General features: G+C 43.3%; 1 protein-coding gene across 12 annotated transcripts in view; it reads right to left on the reverse strand.

The window, feature by feature from the left end:
* ptprk (protein tyrosine phosphatase receptor type K) overlaps positions 1-26,968 on the reverse strand; it is a 90,177-nt gene that overhangs the window by 16,295 nt on the left and 46,914 nt on the right. For all 12 annotated transcript variants that reach the window (XM_062411370.1, XM_062411369.1, XM_062411364.1 and 9 more), the window contains 15 exons: positions 24,126-24,207; positions 22,417-22,532; positions 21,770-21,944; positions 16,148-16,260; positions 15,522-15,702; positions 8,603-8,785; positions 8,015-8,134; positions 7,655-7,764; positions 7,284-7,485; positions 7,088-7,193; positions 6,713-6,785; positions 6,402-6,524; positions 5,889-5,963; positions 5,748-5,784; positions 1,989-2,124 (listed from right to left, as the gene is read on the reverse strand). In XM_062411370.1, coding sequence (XP_062267354.1) covers positions 1,989-2,124; positions 5,748-5,784; positions 5,889-5,963; positions 6,402-6,524; positions 6,713-6,785; positions 7,088-7,193; positions 7,284-7,485; positions 7,655-7,764; positions 8,015-8,134; positions 8,603-8,785; positions 15,522-15,702; positions 16,148-16,260; positions 21,770-21,944; positions 22,417-22,532; positions 24,126-24,207 — 1,832 coding nt within the window. The remainder of the gene's footprint in view (positions 1-1,988; positions 2,125-5,747; positions 5,785-5,888; positions 5,964-6,401; positions 6,525-6,712; positions 6,786-7,087; positions 7,194-7,283; positions 7,486-7,654; positions 7,765-8,014; positions 8,135-8,602; positions 8,786-15,521; positions 15,703-16,147; positions 16,261-21,769; positions 21,945-22,416; positions 22,533-24,125; positions 24,208-26,968) is intronic.

Raw genomic sequence — 26,968 nt, forward strand, 5'->3', positions numbered from 1 at the left:
AGTTACCTCCTCCTGAAAATGCATTATCTCTCAATTTGGACCAACTTACTAATATCAGAATCCTCCAGGGACAGATAATGTTCCGTCAAACAGGTTATTAGGCCACTGAGCGCAAACTGTGGATCAAACACAAGCGATAATATGTCTCGTACTTCAAATACTGGACGGCTTCCTCAATAAATAAAGTATTTATAAGCTACACTTTAAGCTCAGGGCCTCACTTTAAAACTGACTATTACACCTTGACACTAGAGCTGCGTGAGCCGGATCACATGAATTCATTACGAGCATTAGAAGTACACACGTCAGGAGCTGCAGGAGCAGATAAGTGCAGTGACCAGAGTTCAGGTCTGACTGTAATTTAAAGTCTAATTGTTTTTGGATTACTGAGTGAGATTCGGATGCTGGTATTTCTCTAAAACATCTGGAAATATGTGACACTTCACTATTCAAACCAAATCCTGTGATCCAGAGTTTCCTGAAAGAGACGTCTTCCTAAATTGATCATGATTAATATTGAAGTTTTTACAATGTCCAATTAAGTTATTTTTATTTAATTTTACTCTGTACAATTACCTTTCATAATAATATGAAATCAAAAAAGACTTGACATGAATGTATGTAATTAAATTGCTAATTACTCTCATTTTAATGAGGCACTTAGTTTCCATTGACATCAGCTTTTAATTTGGCGGTCACGAGAAGAGCGACCGTGTTAAGGGAGAGTTAATTACTGCAAACAAACACACTTCAGTAATAAACGTGTTTGTTCACAAATTAAACCTCATCTGACCTCAGTCACTCAGGATGACACTGAAAACTCTCTCTGTTTTCTTAATAAAGCCGATAATCCAGAAAATTGTGTGTGGACATTTGAATTTTACAGATATTTTCCTACTGTATTCTAACAATAGACTATATATAAGATTTTAACATTGGCTCACTCAGACATTTGACTAGGAGGCAGCTAAAGTTCTGTAAAACATCTGGTATAATGCTGCTCTCATGCAAACAACTGCTGGAGCTTCGTGAACAAACACTAGTGAAATCCTTTAAGTGTAGAAATAGGACGTGTACTCTAATCTTCACCTTCTTAATACTTTCTGAGAAACATTCTGATAAAACACAGAAATAACAGCAGGTTGTTTTCACACTATTGTCTTCTGCTTTACTGAATAAAGAACCTGTGTGATTCAGCTTGTGTGTGAGGCTCATGCTGCGATTCTGTGCATCCACCACATGGGGGAGCTCTGAACCAAACGAACAGAGGCCAAGAAACGTTCCAGCGAAACCAGAACCGCCTCTGACACCTCGAGATGCTTCGGTGATGAAGAACCAGGAGACACTGAGTTTATAAATTTTCTTTCAGGATTAATGTGCACTTATTACTTTCTTAACTTTTTCTCTGAACAAGGCTTAATTATACCTGCACTTGATTACACTGAATGAGAGAGAACTGCTAAAACAATGTCTGTATGCTCCACAGGCTTCAAATGATTACTTCTATGTTTTGTTTTTATGTCTTTGTTTCCAGAATCCATTCCTCTGGTGAAGTGAATCTGCTTGAGGATTGATTTCACCAGCTGCTCTGACCGGTTGTTTAGTCTCGTTTGTTTCATAAGCTGTAGTATACAATAAATAATAAGAATAAACCTCAAATCTAAATCACATGAAAGCAAAGCAGCAGTTCCTGATTTTAGAAAAATTATTTCTGCGTGGATCTGGTGGAGAATAAACCTTCAGCCTTTGCGACATGTCAGTGGTGAGACCGGTTCTGAGGGGAGATCAACGTTAATGGTGGATGGATGGAAGATGGCGTTACTACATCAAATACTGGACCAACACACAACAAGAGAAATGGATTCAGGCGCACGCCGGTGTGTCCACGTGTTCTTGCATCTGCATGCGTGTCGGTGTGCACGTGGGGCACTGTTCACTTGAACTTCGTCAAACTCCTCATTAGGTCACGGTGATGTCATATCACTCACCTTTTCTTGACCAATAGGATGGCTACCAACACCAGCAGAATAAAGACGAGAACCCCCGCACTGATCCCAGCGATCTTTACCACCCGGTCCGTCTGTTTAGCCGGGTCGGGGATGACTTCCGGCTCCTCGGTGGCACCTAGGAAGGGACAGTAGGAAAAACATCAAGTCTGAGCCTGTCATCGAACTGAACTGAAATCATACTTTTTTATGATTTTCATTATTTGATCTGCTCGTCATTGCACATCATCATCCCAGATTTATAAAGGAAAAGGTAAAGCCCATACCTCCACCAAGGCCAAACTGTTTACCTTACATTCAATTTCACAGTTTCACAGTTTTTGTTAATTCTTGCTCACAACAATCAAACAAAAGGACAGGCTTGAAAAAAATAACCATGTCCAACACTAAAGCCATGATTACATCTTTGAAAATTAAGTATTTAAGCTAAAAAAGAATGAATTTGAGGAACTGAAAGAAAAATCCGAAAATCAAACAAACTTTTGAAATCAGTTTCCCAAGCTTGAGCATCTCAGTTTTCCTGTAGCTGAGTGAGTTTACGATATAAGAAGAAAAACTGAAAAATGTTTCTAATCACACAAACCTTCTGTCTCAGTAAAAACCAAACGCACCAGTAAAATAAACTTCCCCGGAGCCCTGAAGCTTCAGCTCAGTAAACCATCTCCACATTTCTGAATTTTCCCTCACACGGCACAGTCTGTGAGCCAACAACACAAATAATGTCAGATCTTGGCTCTATTCTGAAGTATTTACACAACCCCAGGTGTCACCTCCGGCTGGCACCTGGTAAACACTGCCACCTGAGCGACAGGCCTCAGGGACGATCTCTCCCCGAAGACGTTCTTTAACAAAAATGCCCTCACATCGGGAAAGTGGTGAGAGCGCGATATGGAGCCAGTCCTGATGAGCCGTTTAATCAGGGAGGTTTAATCCGGCCTGCGCTGAAGATCAGGTAAATATCAAGACTCTAGATATTCAGTGTGAAGGGAAGTCAGACAAATGTCAGGGAAAACGTCACGAGGCAAATAAAGTGAGAGGGTTTGTTTGAGCGGCTTGTTTGACATTAACAGTAGATTTTGTGAACACTGCACAACTACTTCATCGACCTCCTCCCAGCTGCAGACACACAAAATAATAACAACGGACAATGGGTGTAAGCATAAAGAAAGGCTGTTATTTGATTGTGTGTCTGGTACTTCGTCTTTTCAGTGTATTTCAGATTATCCTCACTCATTTGAAAATGTGATTTAACCTTAGATGTCCAACAGCACAAATGTCTCTGTGAAGGATATGAACTCAAACTCATTTCGGTTCCTGATTCAACTCTCAAAATTGTGTCTGTTTTTGAAAAATAAATTTGTTTCGGGCAGACTGAGGTTAAAGCCTGTTGATCATGGACCGAGAGCGAGAGAGAGCGAGAGAGAGCGAGAGAGCATCTGTTTTCATGCTTCTGAGCCCTACTTAGTGATCTGATCTCCTAACGCCAGAGCAGTTCATACTGCGACGTAAGAACATTATCATGCATTATGATAATCCAACACAAAGACGTGCACAAAACTCAACATAATGCAATACGTCTATCAAATAATAATCCACTTCTAAAAAGCTGAATAGCAACAAGATAAAAAATAATCTGCCTCTGTCTCTGTATATCTCTCAATATTGTGACCTTAACATATTGTGGAGTTATAATGTTTTTCTGGCACTGAGGTCTTTGGCATGTGCTCGTCCACGGTTATTATGTAACAATACTAACCCGGCACACAGTGTAGGTTTGAGATTGATCGATGAAGTATGATCAGTAATGTCAGGCGAGGAAAAATTGCTTTTATAATATAATTATTCTGTATTTTTCTTTCTGTACAGCTCTGAATAGTTCATATTCAAGAAATGAATTATTTCTTTTTCATGGTCACAATACAAAATAAACAAACTGAAAATATACTTTTCCATTTCTATGCATGAGTTTGTGAAAAAAAAAATGTATATATATATAAAAAATATTTTTAAATATCAGCAACAGTATATGCCTCAAAAATCTAATATCTTGGTCAATTTATCTTGAATATTTACTCACCAATAAATAATAGTTGTACATTAAACAAAGTAAAAACAAATCTGGTTTGCTTAATGGATCAAATTTGCATAACATTGGCTGTTTTAAACATCTTTAATTAATGACCAAGAAATCTTTGGTAATTTCATGAATATAAGAGACGAGACAAAATACAACAAAAAAAGGAAAAAGAAACTTCACAGGGTTCTGAGTCTGACCTCATAATGTCGGCGGTAGCTCTTAATGTCTGCAGAAATTATCCAGGTCAGTACACTAACAATCATAACAACAAGTAACACACACACACACACACACACACACACACAGACACACACCGCCACAAAACACCCTGAGGCAGCAATGACAATACACAATACCCCAGATGACCTAATAGGACCATCATCACTTAATCCTCCATCCCGGACGCACGGTTGAGCGCACACACACACACACACACACATACACACACACAGGGACAGAGAAAAAAGAAGGGACAGTCGTCCGACCTCTCTGTCCATTAGAGCGTCTTTCTCCCGGTTATTAAAAAAAAATCTAGAATCCTCTCTAAAGTCTTTGAGCTTCACTCAGACGCCCTCAGGCCACAGAGACCAGAGACCAGAGTGGTGTCTCTTTCTGGCAGATTAATGGTGAAGAAACCACCTGTTCCAGTAACCACTGCACAGGCACCAGTAACTGCTTCTCTATGGTCAGGCCCCTGATGTCAGATGGTAGTGATGATGATGACGCTTTAACTCTCAGCTGGTTTTAGCCAAATTAACTTGCTTTGTTGATTAATCAATTCCTTGACAGATACAAATGAATTAGCTGTAAAATTGGCTATTTTATAATTTATTCAAAATGCCCAAAAGGTCCATCTAATAAAACATGGGGATTTCTCAGTTTCATATTTATATATAGTTTCTATATTTTTGTGATTTGATAAACCTTTTTCAATAGCAACTATAAAATGATTGGCTGTTAAATTAATCCTGAAAATAATCAATAGTCGCAGCCTAAGTTGATTGTTGATTGACAGACAGACAGACGTTACCCTTGTGTTCTACATTATGAGCCACGTCAACTTCAAATTGTCTCCTCTGTTAAAAGCTCTCCACTTCACAACCACACATCTGTACACATCAGTTCCAATGAAAACATGTTAATGTGTTTTTCTGTTTATCCTCGTTCTTACTCCGCGCGGCTAAACTCTGATCCGTCAGCCACATTTCTGAACATCTTTCCTGAAAAACACTGTGTGCACACGTGTGTGTGTGTTCTGTGCATGTGTGTAGTTGTGCGAGGTTGCCCCGGGGATTACCTCCACACCATTTAAAGCCAGTCTGATAATCTATAAACATATGGCTACTCAGAGAAGCATCAAATGTTAAACTCCAGGTCCAGTTAAATGTGCAGATAGACATACATGACGTTAACATGTTTTTACTCTCTAGCGAGCACAGATATGATCTTATCTTCTCTAATACTCTTAATACAGACTCATCTCTGCCAAACACCACTCCATTCAGAGGTAAGGGACTGATAAGATTAAGAACACTGACTGCATCAAACAATCTGTCGCTCAGGAACTGAACCAAATAAACATCGACCAAACCAGATACACAACAATATTTAAAACTCTGGACATTTTTTAAGCATTTGATCTTGAAAGAGATTTGTGCTCTCACCTTTAGTCGCCAGCCTCAGACACTGGGTTTTAGTTTCCTTAAGAAAAAGACACATTAAGACCAATGAGTCCACACACGAACACAGTGAAGCATGAAGCCAAGAGAATGTTTATATGTTAATATAGTCACGTGTTCATTTACCCGCTCTGTGCTGCTAACGGCCTGAAAGTAGATGTTGTAGTTCTTCCTCGGAGCCAGCGGAGGATTCCAGAAACCCTGCAGATGAAAACGTAAAGGGATTATTGACTTTATATAAAGTGAAATACAGGCACTGATTTCACTTGTTAATTAATAAGTCTTCTACAGAGAAAACACTTCTGTCCCTTTCGTTTGTTTGTTTGTTGAGGTGTTTATCTCACATCGTGTCAAATGACAACTGATTTTTATTGATTTAATATAAAAATTGGGCCGACAGTAAATTCAGCTCAACACAAACACTACACAAAGTATAAAGTTACCAAAATTCAACTCTCAGCATCTCTAATGCAAATGTGTTAACATGTTATATCTCATTTGCGTGAACTACAGTTGTTTGGATTAAGAAAATCCACGGTTGTTGGTTTGTTACCCTATTGATTGTGAGTGTACTGCACAGTGCTTCCCTCTGTATCAAACCTCGTGATTTAACTATGAGTTATTGCTTTTCTAACTTGCCTGATACGTCTTGTTGTCGCCCACAGTGAAGGGGAGCGGCTCAGGCAGGCTGCTGGGGGAAAGCTGGGCGGCATAATAATACGGAGATCCACCACTGGACGCACTGTGGTAGGACACTGGGACCTGGGGGAAGACGATTTATCGAGAGCAACATGTCAATAAATCTGATGTAAATAAAACGACATCAATGAAATTCTGAACTTTTGCAGTGGAGAAGTGTGTTTGCAAATAAACACATAGAAAAGCTTGATATAGAAAAGCTGCGATGGCCTAGCGTCTTACATCTACTGTAGAAACAGATTAATAATCACCTCGTAACAGTCGGAGGAAGCTTGGCGTCGAGTCCGCTGAGGATTCACCTCCTCCACCACAATCTGGTACGCACTGTACACACACAAGTAGACAATGTTTTCATTATTTCAATTATTTTAACACACTCATATACACAAGACAGTACAATGAAAAAAAATGAAATATCAATCAACTGTAATTTCAAAAACAAGCTCTGTAGTTAGATGTTTACGTGGTAATCTGATCCCATGCTAATCCTAGAAAATAACAAGCGCAGCGTATTTGTTGTTGTTTTCCTTTATGCTTTACATTAAGGTTAATCCCCCCCCACTGAACAATATGAAACCCAACCTAATGCCAAAGATAGGAAATATGAAATCTAACCACACACGTACCTTATAGGAGCTCCCTTGGCCTGCGCAGGTTTGAGCAGGACAGTGATGGTTGTGGCAGTTTCATTCAGAAAAGCCTCCGACCCGTCGTACTCGTCTATTGTCGGGGCTGAAAGACGAGCACCAGAGTTTAAACATCACTTTGCTTTCTACCTAAACGTGATAATAAAAACATGAAGCAGCAAATCTCTTTATCTACCTGAGATGTTGGTGGTCACGTTGAGCGTGGTTGCGGGACCGAATCCTTTGGAGGTGGACGCTCGTATAGAGAGATGGTACGTGACGCCCGGGTGGAGCTGGGGGAACAGGTGGTTGGTGGCGTTGGAGGGCAGAGACGCCGTGAGACCCGGCCGCTGCAGAGGCACCGAGGGGTCGAAGGAACGGATGCTGATGTAGCTGATCTGAGGCGGTGCAGAAAGACAGAAACAAGTTTTTAATATTTTTTTCCAAACATGTGGTTCCTTCATCATCTCCTTCATCATCTCCTTCATCAGCTCCTTCATCAGCTCCTTCATCAGCTCCTTCATCAGCTCCTTCATCAGCTCCTTCTACTGCTGCGACTGTCAGTACCTCGTATTGTATGATGATTCCATTGGGTTCAGTCGGCTCCTTCCAGTAGAGCAGAATTCTGTCTTCATATGGAGTGGCCTTCAGCGACTGACTGGGAACTGCACCTGGAACTGTTGACGTATACACAGAGACAGTTATTCAATTATGGAAATGGGTTACTGTCCTCCGAAATGAAAGAGACAGGAAGACACACAACAGTGAATCTTAAACTGTCTTCTTTAAAGTTGTAACTTTCCTGTTTAGCCATATGATGCTGAGTGTTAATTTACAACTCCTCTTTGTACTTTATTCCACAGCATCTGTTACCTAACCTGTGAAAATACCTGTAAACATGCTCTACGGGTAAGAACAGGCATTTACCATCTTCATCAGTTTGAATGACGGTCTCGTCGCTCTCTTTCCGTCCCTCTGGATTGGTGAGGATCATCTTCAGGCTGACGTTGGTGTAGGGCGGCAGGTTTCCCACCAGGTGGCGTGGTGCTGAGAAGGAAAAAAAAACATGTTTAACGATTATTTATTATTGATTTAGTGTAACAACCAAAGATATTCAATTTACAACAATATAAGGAAGTTAAAAGCTGCAATTGACTCATCAATCAACAATGAATTGTTTTAGCACAAACTGCATCAATATCACTCTTTAAAGGTTGTTCTTAGAATAGATTGATAAAATGTCCAACAATATTCGGTTTCTAGTTTTCAAGGATTTGAAATTGTGCTTTTAATACATTTAAAAAATAAAATAAATCTGAAATTAATACAAAATCAATGATCCCACTGAGAATCCACAGTCCATACATAAGGTGTTAATGTGTTAATCTGACTTTAAACTGGCATTTAATCAATAATTAATAAATGAAAAATATATTTACTTAAAAACCCTCCTAGGTTTTGTTGTATAGTATAAAACAGCAGTGAGTAAACCTGCATTAACACGTGGGGTCGTACCTTTAGGGTCCATGTCCAGGCAGTCGGCCTTGCTGCGGTTGCTGGACGTCATGTAATGGTAACAGATGGTGACGTTGAAGGTGTGACAGCGGGTGATGTTGTAGCCCAGTGACTCCCAGTCCACGGCGATCATACGGGACCTGGTCTCTGCGATCTTCAGCTTCTTGGGGGTTCTCATGGGTTCTGCAGGAAGAGGGAACCACAGAGGGAAGGTCAGCCACCATGTCGAGGAGCAGCGGCCTTTACTGGAAACATTTGACCATTTTGTGATGAATCCACACGCGAAGAGACTTCAATAAACTTTAGAAGGTTTGTAATTAATGAGCACGGTAGTTGCAGATGTACTTGGTCTTGCCAAAAAAAAAAGCTGAGTCAACTGTTTCCCTCTATAAAACCAGGGTTTTACTAACATCTCATCCGGCTCCTCGCTGCCATTCAACTGCTCCTCAAGTGCAATAACTTCTACGAGGCACGTCTTTGATTTCCATCTTTTATGTGTAATCAGGACTGTTATAGTCAATATAATCTCCTCTCCCGCCGGCCTGGGGCTTTAATTACCTTAACTGGCTCATTTAACTGGATCAATAACCCCCCCTCCCCCAGCCCCCGTCCACATCCCACCAGCCGAGCGACTCCAGGCCACACAGCCCGGCATTGAGATGTAAATGGCCGTACATCCTCGCACCACTGGTGGTTTCCTCAGCTATTCAACAGTGAGGGTGGGACCCCCTCACGAAGAGGAGCTACTTCTGAGGCTCCCCATCTGCATGGAGGACCTGCCCTTCCCTGCAGGAAAGCCATTATCTTCGGCAGCCATCAATCGTTGCAGAAGAGCGATTTTTCTCGAGTGGAGGGAACCACTTCTCCGGCTCGAAAAAGATATCTCTCAATCAAAGAGGCAGCTATTACTCCACAGGACAAACTGCTCCTTCTACTAATCACACAGCGGTTACCACCTGATCTACAGGAGTTAAAGTGCAGCGCCCACATCTGTGTGTGAGAGTGTGACGTCCGACATGTATTCAAAAAAGTGGAGCTAAACTTTGGGGCTGGAAAAGTGTAGTTTTGTGTTTGCAACACATCGAAACCGACGTTGGTTTAATTTGGGGCTGATAGGAAAAATCTGGATAAAGTCGTGAGCAAGTGACTCTGAATTTTGTGTGTTCCCACATGCAGCCCCTCCAGAAAACTTCAGGATAATATCCAGAGTTTGATCTAAGTTTGTTAATTGGGGCATTAGGTTATCGTGACACAAAACCCGAAAGAACACACAATGCATTTTGGATCAATAAGAGCCAATTATAAATATACCTTGATTAACTCTGATACTGATCTTTGAGATTGGCTCTGGACAACCACGGGCGACCAAAACAAATTTAATTAAAAGTTCTGTTTACTGCTCCTTGTAATGAACTGACAAGATTTAATTCACGGTGATAATCATTTTTATCACCTGCTGATGTTCTATCTCTGCCTCGCTGTCGCCCTTCCCATATATGAAAATCTCATTTTAAATACAGATGCAAGTCTCTCCAAAACCCCCGTCTCCTCTCATTTTCTGTTTTTCCCTGGGTCTTCCTCTCTCGGGGGAGACAACACAAGGACACAAACTTGTCGCTTGTTCTGACAGCCCATTATCTGGCTGTCACTCACACACACACACAAACACACACACGCTCAAACGCACAGAAACTCACATGCACGGCCAAACACACAGAGAGGCTTCGGGTTGTGACCGAATCAAGATTAAATCTGAGGCGAGCATGTAAAGGTTTATTTATGTGCGTGTGCATGTGTGTGTGCGCGCCTATGAGCCTGTTTGTGTGTGTGTGTGTGTGTGTGTGTGTGTGCAGGTCTTAATAAAACTTCTGTCAATAAGAATGCATTGTCAAGGTCAAACGTGCACTCACTCACAGAGCTGGGGGCAGAATACAGATTTGAGGTCTGCTAAGTCATTTAGATGTTAATCGCTCACTAATAAAGAGACATATAGACCAAGTGAGAGAAAAGAGAAAGAGAAGGAGCACGGAGAGAGGGATGGAGGTCGTGGAGATACTCGGACGGACAGGTAATTGTCTGCCGAGCTGCTGCACAAATATTATTGCTCAGCGGTGTGTGTGTGTGTGTATGTGTGTGTACGTGTGTGTGTTAATAGCTGAGGGGTCGGAGCATTTCATTTTAGCCTCAACCTGTTATTAGATGGTTGACATTTAAATAGAGTGAGAGGGAGACCTGCTGTATTCTCTGCCTGTCTCTCCACCACCGTCTCCTCTCGCTGTCTCTTCCTCCATCCGTCCATCCCTCCCTCTCTTTCTCTCTCTCTCTCGCTTTCTCTCCATGCTCAAATCAATACTTGTGATCCTCATCATAAACCTGGCTATCACACACACAAACGCACACACACCCGAGTGCGATTGTGGGAGTGCAGGGCAGTCTAATAAATTGTATTGATTTCATGGTCTCTTGATGCTAACAGTGCAACACACTGATGGTCCTCAACGTGGAATTAAAACAAAATATATGACTCACTGCCTGACTGACAAACACACACAGAAAGAAAGAAAGAAAGAAAGTAAGACAAAAAAGAAAGAAAGAAAGAAAGAGAGAGTAAAAACAAAGCCGTGCATGTAAAAATGAAAGTGGGTCTGGAGGGAGTGAGGGACAGAAAAAGGGAGCAGAAGATGACAGAGGGAAAGAGAGAGAGACAGAGAGAGAGAGAGAGAGAGAGACCGAGAGAGAGAGACCGAGAGAGACCGAGAGACCGAGAGGGGGAATGGGAAAAGACGATAACTAGTTTGGAACGCGGCCAGGGCGAAGCGGGACCCGGTCCAACGGTAAACCACAGAGGCTTCCTTGTCCTCTCCTCCTCCGGTCGACAGACAAACGGCTGGATTCATGTTGGAACTAAAAGGCTTTGTTCTCCACAGATGGAGCTTTGAAAACAATAACAATACCAATAAACACCAACAATAACACCGAGCACGGCAAGCTTCATATCAGCACAATCCAGAGGTTGGAATTAAAGAGCGCACAACAAAAGGAGAGAGGAAATAAAACTAAATTAAATAGAACTACGCTGAGGGGCCACAACAAACAAACAAAACATAAGTCTCCTGCACCATGAACCATTCGGAAGAGCCAAGAAATATGGAGTAGGGAAAAGAGGAGGAAAGAGAGCGGAGCCGGGAGAACAGAGGGAGGGAGCGGGTGAGGAGGAGAAAGGGGTGAGGAGGAGACGCAGCCAAATCCAAGTTAATCTGTCCAATTAGTTCCTGGTAATCCGTCCACTGTCATGAGGAAGACAAATGAAACTCTGCTCATTCGCTCTCATTGTCTCCGTCTCCCCGGACCAGATTTAAAACATGAAAAAGATGCACGTTTTCAGCCGGACCGTGTTTTTCAATTTGCACTTTCAGGCCTCGTGGACGCCGATCGGCCGACGCAAAGGTTAATTATGAAAAGAAAAGCCGATTCCGTGCGGGGGGGAGGGGGGGAATCGTTGGAAATCAGGACGTTGGGAGCGACAAAACAAATCCTAACTGGTGATTGATGATGAAAGAGGAATGCTCGTGAATAAAAATGACATTCAAAGACATCTATATTAAAAGAGAGAGGTAAAGAGGAGAAATAAAACACTCTTCTAAGGAGGAAGCTGAATTATAAACGACGCACACAAATTCAAAGGACGACAACATTCTATATTTATGTGTGTTACTTCATTACCTTCGTCAAACAGGTTCTGTTTCTACATAGTTTCTTTGTTAAAAGTATTACACAAAAACACAATTGCCGTGATTTAAGGGCCTGACCCTTAAAGCGTCACCCTGCTGACCTCCTACGTGTGAGTTTCCACACGTATGAAGAGGAACACGTGATGTATTGTGTGTGATTCCGACAATCCTCTGTGGTTGTGGGTCTGAAAATGTGCGTTTTGTGATTCCATTCTTCCATTAATCCAAGTTATGCTGAGTTTGTGCAACACAGGAGAAATCCTGTGACTTCTCTGAACTGTGTGTGTGTGTGTCTGTGTGTGTCTGCGCACTTCTATACTTCTTAGTGCATCTCTCTTCTGTGAGTGCCCATGCCCGTGTAAATATGGCTTTAGTGTGTCTGTGTGTGTGTGTGTCTAACCTGCCATGACCAAGAGGTTTTCAGCAGAAAATTCAGGATTTGGATTAAAAGCTACTTCATCACCTTCCTCTGTGTCACACACACACACACACACACACACACACACTCTCACAAACTCTTCACTTCAAGTTGATTATTTTTCACCCTTTAGACAAGAGCAATAAATCACCACGGAAGGAAAATCGAGGGGAGTGGGAGAGTCGAGGGGGAGCACGAGAAAATAGCGGAGATAGAAAAGAAATAAAAAAAAAGACGAGTGTAGAAGAAGAAGAGAGGAGAAGAAACGCTGCCTCGCGTCACGTTAACTGCTCTGCTGTGTGCGATTCCTGCAATGGATCAAACTTTATTGGTTTTTAATTAAGCAGTGTTTAGCGTGGTGATAGATCGGGCCTGGTGTCTGTGTGCGTGTGCACGTCTTCATCACATTGTGTCAGACTAAATATTCAGTAAACTACAGGTGGCGGGATCAGACGGACCGAACCACACAGGAGGAGCAAAGGAGTCATTAGCATTTAAATAACATTTCTAACCTGCGTGGGCCTGTCGCTCATAATACTAAACTGTGTGTGTGTGTGTGTGTGTGTGTGTGTAAGTCTGAACTATTCAGGTTATCTTGATGTGGATATGTTAACTGTCTATCAAATTAATTTATACAGTAATAATAATATCTAAATGTGTGGTTCGAAGGTATAGGGGATTTTTCATTAATTAGAGGGTCGGTGGTTCGATGCCCGGCTCCTCTAGTCCATGGGAAAAATACTGAACCCCACATTGCCCCTTTGGCCAAAAGTGGTTTGTAATAGAAAAAGTTCTGCATATAGAATGGATGGGTGAATATGCCACTGGTACTGGATAAGACTGAAAAAGCGCAATATAAATACACTTTAATATTTATTATTGAACCTTTGATCAATATTACTCTCATATACTGACTGGGAAAAAAACTGAAATGGAATCCACCAAACCACCTTCAAAGATCACTAGCTAACACCAGTGTTTCCCATGAATTACCCAGACTGGGGCAGGCTGCCATATTCTAATTTGTTCTTTTTTTATATATATCTTTTTATATTGTTTTGTGCCATTGCTTTATTGTAGAACCATGTGCACATTATATCCTCTTTGTTTAATCTGTGTGGAAGTGTAGAAACTTCACATTGGGGGATTTGTCGGGGGAGCGGGGGACGGTTATGTGCTATTTCTTGGTTGGCTATTGTCTCTGCCACTAACCTAAGCCACTGGGCATGGAGCTGGGATGTGAGGGGGGGTTTGGAGTGGACGGCACTGTGATGCACACTGACCCAGATTTGTCCAGGCACTATCACAGGGACACACTGAAAACCACGGAGCCTCACAACCCCCCCCAAGAAATAAGGAGAGCTCGATTCCACATATCTGATTTGAACCTTGCATCAGTCTGTCGATAAGAAAACATGTATTTTACAGGATAAACACGGCAGGACAGAGATTACGGGTATTTCCCATAACGTTGAATGCCTTGTTTTTAGAAACTATCCCAAACTCATATCATTTCATAAACTGAACAGGAAGCTAGTTGATGTCAGCACGAGGACGTTTGCTTTGCAGTAAACGCATCCGAGCAGAAATCGCTCTGAACACGATGAAAGGTTTTCTGATCACGTCTCGTAAAACTTGATTATTTTCTCGTCAGTAACTATTCAGATTTGATTCTCTAAACTCACAAAACTCCCATTCAACTGCTTTGGTCTGATTATCAGCAGATTATTATAATGACGTTAACGGCTTTAACACAAACGTGCTCCTGCGTGAGGGAGGACACGATTCATTTCCTCTTCCTGTTGAACAGGAAACTGTTCAATACACGAGTCGCCTGAACAAGTCAATGACTTCCTCAATAAACACACACACACACACACAAACACACACGTTGGCAGACATCAGTCAGGCCCTGTGGTTATGAGTTCTTCTTCAGTTTCATCTTTCTCCAGCACTCTTTCTTTTCCAGCCTTATTGTTTTTCATCATCTCTCCATCACTCCCCTTTTCTGTTTCTCATTCAAGCTCATTGTTTCTCTTTCTGTCTCTTTCTCTCTCGCATCAACCCGCCCTCCCTCGCTCCCTCGCTCCCTCGCCCTGTCTCTCTCCCTCAGGCTAGCTGTGTTTATATTTCAGTCGTTTATTTCTACAAATGTCAGACAGTGTTTCTGCCCTCCGTCTATTGATCCACAGAGAGAGGGAGGGAGAGAACGAGGGAGAAAGGCAGCGACAGGGAACGAAGTATAGAAACATGCAGGACGGGAGGAACGGGAGAAATGAGAGAAAAGAAGGGGAACGAGGTGAGAGGAGAAGAAATAAAAAAGAGCAGGATAAAAAATGAGGGAGGTGGAGAGAGCAGCCAGTATTTTAATCACTCGTTCTCTCCGATCAGGGAGCGACTTTCCCCTCCTTCCTTCTCCACTTGTATCCCTCCACACATTCCTCCTCTCCTCTCACTGCCTGCTCACAGTACAAATACCCCCCCCCCCAATAAAATATAGATACACAGATAAAGAAGAACAGACTGATAGACTCACACAGAAGGAAAAAGGCTGTGTGACAGAGATTACTCCCACTCAGTTGCCTAAAGAATCCAGTTTATCATGATTTAGGTGGACATCCATCTTTAAAACCCACTTTTACAAAAATAGATCATAACAAATACTGTTTAAATCACATATTATATCTACTGCTGATATCCATTTTATTTATCTTTGCTTCACTTGATGCATTTCTCCATGTTCCTCCACAATGCGTCACTCCGGGCCTACCTGCACATTTGGTCCTGGTGATGAGCGGTGGTCCCGATTTGCCCGTCCCTCCCTCTCCCGGTCGGGTCAGCAACACTCGGATCTCGTACTCCGTGTCCGGGTCCAGATGCCACAGCTTGTAGTTGGGAGAGTTGACGGCGTGAGTCTCGATCCAGCTGCCGGATGTCATACGGTACTCGACCTGAAGGGGGAGCAGAGATCAAGTCCTTTCTTGTTATGGCTGCTCGGTATTAATTAGAACTTAGGTGTTGGTGTTGGGTTTCTTGAGGAAACTAAAACGTAAAAGAGCAGCACTTATCTTTTATGATGAAGCTACATAAACATGTTAAGTTATCAGGATCACTTTAAAACAGCATCTTAAAACTAAACGATCTCAGTCTTAACTTGCCATTTAGCTACATGTCAGAAAGAGAGGATTTCTCTTCTGGGACTGATGATGAGGTGGAACAGTTACTTATAAATTATGAAATCATATAACATTTTTAGATTTGTTTATTTCCCTGCTCTCCACAAACGGTCACATCCTTGGGGATTTCTATTGTATTTTCTCCACAGGGTTAAACGGGTGTTGTTACATACAGGTTATTGTTTAAAAAGCTGTCTCATTATCTGAGAGAGGAACAAACCTCTTTCAGGATAATAGGTCCATCTCCAAATATGGAGTTGGCGTTGAGTTGAATCAGGAGGTAGGTCGGGCCGACGCCCAGCAGCTGAGGGGGGGCGATGGGGTGCGGAGGCTCTGGGGAGAGAAAACAATGAACGGGGTCGTGAATGGTGGTTTTCAAAAAGAGATGAATGAAAGACACTGAAACGAGGTCACACGATAACAGAGGAGGGCCGAGGCGACAAGAAGAAGCCTCGTCGGTGTCACGGACGGGAAGCGTCAGAACTCAAACAAATATCTGAAACAAACACATAAATAATGGCCTCTATGCTGAATGATTGATTTGGATTATTTGGTGGTTGATGAGGAAGAGGGGGCACCGATGAGGAGCTGTGATGAGTTTGAGAATTAATGGTTTGAAAGAAGGAGAAGAAAAAGAAGAAGAAGAGTGATTACAGGCTCAGGAGTGATGGATTCTAAAAACTGTTTCTGTTGAAACTATAATTAATGACCACGAGCAGGAGATGCCCCCCCACTCCCGCTCGTCCTCCCCGGGATTGGTCCAATAAATCCTCTCACAGGTTTCCTCATTTATTGTTATTACATACAGGATCCTGATAATGAAGTCCGTCGGTGCACAGGCGGAGAGGAGGACAAACGCTGAGTTAACCTCTCGTGCACCCCCCCCCCCCCACGCACTTTTTCCTTTTGGGGGGGGGGGGGGTATTCTTATCATCCTTTGCCTGCTGCAACCTTATCGTGTATCTCGTGGCATTCAATTCAGACTCTTGCGTTGAGAGAGAGAGAGACGTGAGAATGTCAGTGTGGTCCGACCCAGGCAGACGGCCCCGGTGACTTTTATGTTAAAGTGACTGGTGTGCTCATTCAGACATGAGATTAACATTGCACTTCAGTAATGAGGTGCCTGTCTGAGCAGGGGGGGGCTGTGAAGAGTAATTGCTCGATAACTGCAATATAAATACGTCTGGGTACTTCCTGCACTCTTCTGCAGCACCGGCTCTACGTCTCCCATTGTAAAAACCAGTTTAACCATTTGATTTTCTCTCTAACTTGTGTAGAAAACCCTGCAGAAACAGAAATCACCTGGGATTTGAACCGGCCCCACTTTGCTGTGAGTGCTTTCCACTTTACCACCGTGCGGCCGTGCCCAACCCGAACATGTGTTGTGAAAACTCTCTATGATAAAAATACTGTGTGTGTGTGTGTGTGTTTGTACTTGAGTGTATCACAGCAAACTGTCACACGCCTGTGATTGACAAGTCCAACAAGTGCAACACACACACACACACCTTAAGACACGTTGCATCGGAAGGTTCACATACTTTACGCACACGCAGATCAACAGAGGCATTAATCTCATACACACAAACACACACACACACATTGTGATTTGTCTCACATCCAGTAAATTATCCAGATTTGATCTTTCAGGCACAAACACACTGCTGTGCAATTTTTTTTTTTGCAAACCAGCATCTATCAAATCATATCAAAGTGAGCGTTATCCAAATTGTGTGTGTGTGTGTGTGTGTGTGTTATCGTGCAGTTGGTTCCATTAATAGTTATATTTTGCATTGCTGTTGTCTCTTTTCTCTGGATGCGAGTGTTTGTGTTTTATTTTAGTGTGTGTGTGTGTGTGTGTGTGTGTGTGTGTGTGTGTGGCTGTCAGAGAGCTGCAGACAGGGAAGTGTTTTTATCGCAAAAGATGAAACACTAGGTTGACAGCACATGCAACACAACGCAAGCACACAAACAGACACACACACACACACAGTCAAATTCTCATAATGAATGTTGAAGTGACTTCAGAAAACCCACAACGTCAACACTATGTCAGCTCCCGACGCCATCAAATACACAAAGTAAACAACTTGATGATTAATAAACAAATAAAGAAATACAACTCACTAAGATTTATTCAAACCAACAAAACAGTAGGTTCGCCCGCTCGCAGCATGTGTGTTAACCTGAATACATGTTTGTGTGTTACTTTAAAAAAAAACTATTGAATATCTAAAAGATGAATAATAGACATAAGAATGAAACAGTAAAGAATTTAAGTGGGTCATTATGTGACTCTAGAGATTGAGCTGGAACGGGCTCGTGCTTTTTTCATTTCTCTTTCTTTTATTATTCTCATCACTTGTCATTTGAGCGGTTGACCTAAAAAACAAAAAACATAACAAATCATCAATGGTGTTGTTTTGTGAGATGGGTTTGTTGTCAGCATCTTTTTTATTATTAATCACGTGTGAACCTTCTCGTCATTTGTCACTTTTTAGGCCAAATCTAAATGATAATAACAAAACAAATCAACATCGGGAAAACGCCAAAAAGTGTGCGTATCGTTTCTGACCTCACTCGTCTCCTCGATTCATTTGTTTTCACTTTCTTCAATGGTATTAACATTAATAACCAAAAAAGACTCCCGAGGCCTTGGTGGATGATTTAAGATGAAGTGAATAAACGACAAAAAAGAAAAGAAAGACGACAAATATATTTCATCGCTGCCCACTAGGCATGTTCTGCTTTTTGTTGTCCATCGTCAGCAACCTTGTCAATAAAGTTTAGCTTTCACAGAGTGCCGCTGACATCACTGTGGTTCTCACTGGAGGACGCCTGACCTCCAGGACCAGAGGAGGCCGTGTATGAGTAAGTGTGTGTGTGTGTGTGTGTGTGTGTGTGTGTGTGTGTGTGTGTCTTCAGTCGGATCGACAGCCACCAGTGGTCGCAGGTTTCCTGTAGTTCCATAAGGCCTCGAGCTCCACCTGTCACCATCACTTAGAGTGAGAGGAAGTGTGTGTGTTTGTGTGTGTGTGTGTGTGCGTTTGTGTGTGAGATAGGTTAAAAGGAAGAAAATGACATTTTTAGAAGTCGACCATTACCGGTTTAAGACAGTTGTCTAAATTCAAGTCAGTTGTTTGTCCGCTTAAGTTAATACGTGTGTGTTTGTGTGCATGCCTGTGTGTGACAGAAATGCTGCCGAGCTTTTTAGGCCATGAGTTGTGTGTAATGCAAGCCGGCATGGTGATGTATTGGGTATATCGGTGTGTGTGTGTGTCTGTGTGTGTGTGTCTGTGTGTGTTTGTGTCTGTGCGAGAAACGAGGTGGCGTGATGATGCGCTGTGTCGCCGTAGGAACCAGGGGGCACAGCTTTATTAGAGCTCGGCTCTGACCAAATCAACAACGACACAAACACACACACACACACACGCACACACACACACGCACACACATGCTGACATATCCCTAAACATGCGTGCATATATACACACACATTCAAATGCAGTAATCTTCACATACATAGTATATTATACAAATATTTACATACATACGCACACACCTACATACAGTAGACACACACACACACACACAAATACACACATACATAGTATAGTATACACATATTTACATACATACATACACACACACCTACATACAGTAGACACACACAAATACACACATACATATTTACATACACATACATACATACCAATAGAAAGAAAATGTACTGATAAGTGTGTTTTTTGTCACATCTCTGCTTCCTGGGGGGGAAACAATATCTTCAAGTGTGATCTGGGATTCCCAGGTCCCCCCCCGCTCCTGCTCCCATGATGCACCTCTGTCTAGAAAAACTGTGCTTCTCCTCTGTGATCTCGACAGCCCCCCCGGACACGGAGGGAGAAGCTATTCGCACCATCTCTGTCATCTGCATGTCATAAATATCAATGGACCGGGCCTGTGTGTACCTGCACCGAGGCAATCTGCCGGCCCCCAGCGGACCACTTCCCAGGCTTTGAAGATGAAACCCTGGATTCTGTGTCCTCCTGCCAAACATCTCCTAATGTACAAAAGTCGTATTCTGGCAGCTCCCTGCGATTCCTTCTCCCTCTTTTTCTTGTTCTCCAGAATCCTACCAGATTCCTCAAGTAACATCCCATCCCTGATCTCCCCCCCCCCCTCACATTATGGATACATATTTAAATAAAAACATTAGCAATGCAGTTTAACTCCGTCCACATCCACGGCCGTCAACGTCCTGCAGGAAGCTGTGAATCTCCGACTCGCACACTTTTCCTTGAAGCGAAATAAACACATTCCCTGTTTCTTTGATTTCTCTCTGGCTCTCATCTCCCATCTGATATTGCTAATAAATAAACATGAGGCTCCTCTCCCTCCGCAAGTTATACATGCAGAGCTCGATCTCCTCCTTTATTGAGATATCTCTCTAACAACCAGGCTCCGGATCAATATTCATAATCACCAATATCCCTCAGAGCTCCAAAAGCATCTTTTCCACAGATTGCGAAAGTGGCAGCTTTTCAACGCCCCGGCCATGAAACGCTGCCCTGCTCACTCCATGCATCTTATTGAACCTGAATCTATTTTCATATATGTAGATTGGTCCTATTCATGTTTATACACACATCTCCTGCTGTGCAGATTCCCTCATCTCCATCATCTCCGCCTGCTCATATTTCCAAGAAAGAGCCTCACAATAAATAAACATTAGCCACTTATGTATTCTTACTAAATCAGCAAGGTCCTGCAGAGAGAGTGTATCTCTAGAACTCCTCCAGATCTTAACCTCTTCCTTCCCAGTGTGGATTTGAACACTCGCCCCGGACCACACCACGCCTCCACCGGACAGTGTGCCGAACTCCCTAATCTGAGCCACACCGGCTAATATTCATATTCATGGCTCCTGCTTTGATTTTCTCATTTCATTTCCTCTGCCATCTCTTCTGCAGAATAATAAACACGTCTCACATATTCAGACATATTCCTGATTCTGATATGGATATTCTCGGGGATAATGAGCTGACTATTTACATTTAACTTTTTCTCACCATCTCCACTTCCTCTGTTTGCACCACCCCCCCCCCTCCCTCCCTCCCTCCGTTCTGTCACTCCGGTATCATTCTTTGTGAATCTCTTTTTGCCTTTACCCCCTCTCTCTCTCTCTCTCTCTCTCTCTTTGCCCTCCCCCTCCCCCTCTCTCTGGGAGATGAATCGAATATGTAAGCTATTGGATGTGAATGAATAAAGCATCCCGTCTCAAACACACATTGGTGACACCTTATTAACCGCATGTCAGCTGCATATGACAGCTGGAGCACACACACACACACACACACACACACACACACACACACACACACACACACAAACAGTTTCCATTGACACACAACATGTGCACATTTTCACAACTGCAGCAGGCAAACACAGACACACACACACATACACACACACAGTAAAAAACGCAAGGCTGGCGTGCAGACATCTCGACACACACACACACACACACACACACACACACCACCTCTCCTCATTAGCCCGACACAGTGAATGTGCATCTGATTGGAAAGATGTTTGACATTCTAAAAGTTGCAGTGCAAAGTTTGTCATGGCACAAAATATATGTATAAAAAAACAAAACACAAATGTGGTCAACAAACTGGGTCATGATTTAAATAAAACCTCCAACAAATAGCAACTGTCCAATGTTTGGCCGAGCCACTGTCGAGGTTTCTCACCAAACAACATGTGGTGTCACATTTTATTTAGACCCCGAAAAACAACAAAACGTCAACAAACAAAGTGTCGTAAATCAAATCCTCACCTCTGACGATGAGCCCTGCGAAGTTGGACACCCCTGAGCCGCGCTCCGATTGGGTGACGCAGCGGTACAAGTCCTGGTCCTGACCGGTGACCTCCTTCAGGTGGAAGGAGGCGGCAAAGCGTCGGTGGTTGATGTTCTTGGTCAGAGCCACGGGAATATCTTCTCCGTTTCTCCTCTGAATCACAGACGGAACAAGACGCACAGACAGACAGATCAGGTTCTGCAGGGGTCGTGAACGGTTAAGTGCCTTGCTCAAGGTCACAAGGCAGCACTTGACCACACACTCACTCACTCACTCACACTCACTACCACCCCCTTCTGACAAACTGACAGCAGGTTGGAAGGTCATGACTACAATAGAGCCATAATGAAATCAGGAGCTATTAAAGTCTTAATCATGTTAGCTGCTAGGATGTATGGCCTGGAGCCGTGTGTGTGTGTGTGTGTGTGTGTGTGTGTGTGTGTGTGTGTGTGTGTGTGTGTCTGTGAGAGAGATGAACACTATGAGCATAGCAGATATCTAAAACACACAAATCTCTAATAAAACCAAACCTTCATGGGAACTCCGAGAATATTGTGTACAACCCCTTTCAACACACACTTCTTATTGGTAAACAAAGTGTGCATTTGTGTGTGTGTAGCTTTACCTGCAGCCAGAGCTTGTTGTTGGACGTCTCTCGTCCCGTGGCGATACACTGGAAAGTGGCGTTCTGTCCGGCGTTCACCTCCACGTCCCCGAGACGCAGAAAATGAGGGGATTTATCTGCAGGGGGGAAATGGTCAAGCAGGACATTAGAATAAGTTCACATCAAAGGTCGCATCATTCTGTGTTTCAAAAATGTTTTTCAGTTTCATTTCAGTGAGTCGGCTAAATGGAAATGAGGCGACGGCGCCACAGGGAGCTATAGATACCAACAGGTCGGCTTATCACGGACCCACGTACACATTCACAGGCCTTTTCATATCCCTGAGGAGTGTGTTCATTATTACTGCGATTAGATTTTACCGGAGTCAGATGAAACCCAAACACGCGGTGCTGCGGTGCCACTGGGAGGAAACATCAATGTCACATCCAGTGTGTATAATTCACATAGCCTCCAGTTCTTAAACACTACGCTAAAATATGAGATGAGGCTTTAAACCCCGAAGACGCAGCTCGGCTATGACATTTTTATTCCGGGGAGGTGATTGCAATCATACATAGCAGCTCCCCCGGTGAATGAAAAACACACACACCCATCCACACACACACACACACAAGCTTGCACACATGCATTCATGCACACACAAACCTGTGTGTCCAGAAATGCAGCTGTGAGAATGAATGCTTCCACTGTGGAGACTAAGTACTAATTCCTTTTCAAATACGAGCTCCTTCTCATTAGGAGTGCTGCTCCTCTGACCTCAAAAGACTGAGGCGCTTCTTTTTTAATAATTACTCAGAATCTCGCTTTGCTTCACAGACAAAATTAATGTGCAGATATTTTTCTTTCAGAGGGAATATCGACGAGCTGTGACAGAGACGGGCGCAGCAGTGATACCGGGACATCAGAAACTGAACCGAGACAGTTTATCTCTCCGACTTATAATCGATAGAATCTATTAAGAAACAAAATTGTCGTGAAAGATTTCGGTGCCGCCGCGAGACAGATGACCAAAAGGAGTTGTAATTGCTTCCTTTCAAAAAAACACATATAGGGACCCTCCAGGAACCGGCCCCTGGCTTTGAATTAACACACGTGTCTGTTAACAGATACAGTGCATTGTCACAACTCTTTTATTGTGGTGGGGTGGGGGGGGGGGGGGGGGGGGGGGGTGGGGGGGGCAGCATGGAAACACTCAAGCAAAGGAGAGAAGGAGACTCGACACAGAGTGAGAATTTAAAATGGATCGCAGCCCTCATCTCTTTCCTGTCAGTGTCAGACAAGACAGCTACTGTTCGCTCTGTGTGTGTGTGTGTGTGTGTGTGTGTGTGTAAGACAGAGAGAGAGAGAGAGAGAGAGAGAGAGAGAGAGAGAGAGAGAGAGAGAGAGAGAAAGTGCTGAGTGGTCAAAATCTTCTCCCTCCATGATTGCCCTAATACTGTCTCATTTCCCGCTTCACTCTCTCCTGTTCCCTCTTTCTCTCCCTCTCACAATCTCTTGCTCTCCTCTTCTTTTTTTTTATTCTATTCCTCTCATTTCTCTCTCCACGTCTTGCCTTCGCATCCCCTCCTCTCCGCGGTGTCACCTTCCCACTTATCTACCCATTCGGCTGCAACAGGAAAACCATCCCAGGTACAGTGTAATTAGTGGCCAAAGCCATCAGCGCCTTCTTCAGCGAGCTAGGACTAATTGCTGGCATGCTAATGACTCACCGCACGGGTAGCTGAGCACCTGGATGTCATCGATGGCGATGAAGCCGGCTTTGCTGTCCGACACCTCCGCCTCAAATATGACCTGTGCAAAGAGAGGGTATCTGTGTTTATTTGTATTTACAAAACACATCATTGCAAAGAGCACATAACTGAAAGAAGGAAATCACCCGTCAGAGCAGTGGGAACATTCATAGTGTACGAAAAACAACACCTGAAAATGACATAACCGACAAAGGCTCTGCTTGCAAATCATGAACCAAATCATAAACTGTGGCTCTGAAGCACAGTTTGAGAAGCATGGGTGATGGATCCACTCTGAATCATCACAGCATTGTGCGTCAAACTGGATAAACACAAAGCTGCCGTCCTGACTGCAGCTGGATTTACAAAATCAGCAAAAAGGATAAATGAGGTACTTTCTGCTGGATCACAGTAATCTCCTTTGGTACACACAAAATGGCTGCCAACGAAATGATAATAAGTACTGACAGCCAATGTGGTGAGGTAGAGAATAAAATGTGAGAGCCCTTCTATTTGTTTTTCATTATCCTCCCATTCTGTCTTTTTCGGCTTTGTTGTATCTGTACTCGCCTTGTTTTGCTAAATCTGCTTCTTCACTGGCAAAAACAACACAAATTTCTATTCTTTTATTTGTCATAATAGTTGTTTGAAATATCTCCACAACTACAATGATCCCCATAACGTACTTTGTTCTCTACGGGCTGCTGCACACTGGAGGATTTTCTCGACTTTGACCGATTGTTTAAAAACGTGCGCGAGCAAATACACAAAGATTGAATGGATTTTTAATTTCCAGAGCCCACACACCTGGAGGTTTGGCCAGAACGTCAGACCACACACTTGTCGTTTGTAGGAAACGACTTCACAGTGGCGATTCCAGAGACTTGAAATCTCACAAAAACGTGCTCAGTACCGCCACCTTCTGAACTGGAGTGTGGAACCCCCCCCCCCCCCCCACACTTCACGATCTCGATCTATCAACACTATCACTATGATTCCGGTGCTAACCTGCTTCTCTAAATCCTGTGTAAAGTCTGCATTCAACAGGTGCTTCAGCTTCATCAACTCCTGGTCTGAATGAAGAAGATTCTCCTCATCCTCATCCATCTCAACCAACTCACCCCCCCACCCCACTCGCTCCTCCTCGCCCATGTGTTCGCCCTCCTACTCCCTCTGCTCGTCGTCCTCCCCTTTTATAAACATTTCTCAGCCCCTCATTTCTCTCTTTTCCCATCTCCTCTGTTTTCCAAGAGTGTTTACTCAGAGAGGAGCGCTGTAATGAACGGAGGAGGAGGAGGAGGAGGAGGAGGAGGAGGAGGAGGAGGAGGGAGTCGCTCTCAGAAGAGAGACAGAGGGAGAGAGAGAGAGCGAGGGGGTGAGCCGTTGTTGTCATTCATCACCTGTAAAAGGAAATCTGCCGTGAACTGTTTACCCATAGCTTATCACCCCCTGCTTGTCACACACTCCCCCCCCCCACCCCAGCCCCCTCTCTGCCTCCCTCCTCCACCAATCCATCTTGTCTCTCGCTCCCATCATCTTTCACTCATCGCTCAGCGCGGAGCACGGCAGAAAGTCATCAGTTGACTTTTAATACCTTCGTCCCTGCCTGTGTGACGACCGGCTCGCTCGCCCGCCCGCCCGTCTCTCCCTCCACACGCTGCCGATCATCGCTTGTCATTATTCGCACGTTTGTTTTGGAAGCCGCCTCGAAAAAATCTAAAGTCTCCTTCGAATGTAAAACTTTCTCTTCTTTCTAAAGCAGGGGGGGGCGTGACCAGGTCAAGTCTCATGTCATCACTGTGCGGTTCCGAACCTTTCTCAGGAGCGTGTATGAGAGATAATGGTTACACGATATAAATTGGTGCGGTTCAATTATAAATCATTTGAAGTGAGATGAGGGTTACTGATTGCTTGTGTTGGCAAGTTCTCACGTGGGCAACGCGGCTGTGAAGCGCTGAAGGCTGAGCTCTGACACCTCATCACTCTAGAGTCGGGCTGGGTAACGCCGAGCATCCTCTTATCAAACAATCACATATATCATTTTTTGATGTATGCAAGTACGGGCACTGAATCAAAAATGTTCAAAAAGCTGCAGGGAGGGGCCTGTGATAGTCTGAATCCTCAGATATGGCAGCTGGGGCGCGGCGCCACCTGTCTCCACACACGTACTTGTGTTTACTTGAGGAAATATATGTTTAACCGTGGGGGATGAAAAACTGCAGTGGGATTTTGAATAAAGATGTAAATGAAAGACAACCTTGCCAGAAATTCTCTGGGAATAAAAGTAGAATGTTGTGTATGAAATGTCAAAAGACGTTATTACCAGTATGTAGTTATATAAAGTACAAAGCAGTCGGGTATCGGCCAATAAGTATCGTAAGTATCTGATACCACGTTTTTTAAAATGACTAATTTCTTTAACCGTAAATAACTTCTTCTTCGCCGCTTCATATTTTTCAACCAGCAAATTTTAGTATATTCTAAAGCTAATAAATTACTGACTTATCGATTAACAGAATAAACACATCAGCTCCTGATACAGAAGGAATCTGAATCTGGGTTTGGTTAACTCGTGATTGTTGAGGAATCCTCATTCGCCTCATGTGCTCAAATAAAAGAGATAAAGAAAAAAAAGTAATAACAAGGTCTACTTAAACAGAGCTGTGTGTGTGTGTGTGTGTGTGTGTGTGTGCGTGTGCGCGTGTCTACACATGCCTGCATGTGCCGAGTCTTCCCTGTGGTGGAACCAGTCTCATTACGACTCAAGCCAAAGTGCTAACACAGAAACATGTTCCAACGTGATAGGAAATAGCTTCATAACC

The sequence above is a fragment of the Platichthys flesus genome, chromosome 18 (assembly GCF_949316205.1).
Source record: "Platichthys flesus chromosome 18, fPlaFle2.1, whole genome shotgun sequence".
In the NCBI taxonomy this organism is placed as follows: domain Eukaryota; kingdom Metazoa; phylum Chordata; class Actinopteri; order Pleuronectiformes; family Pleuronectidae; genus Platichthys; species Platichthys flesus.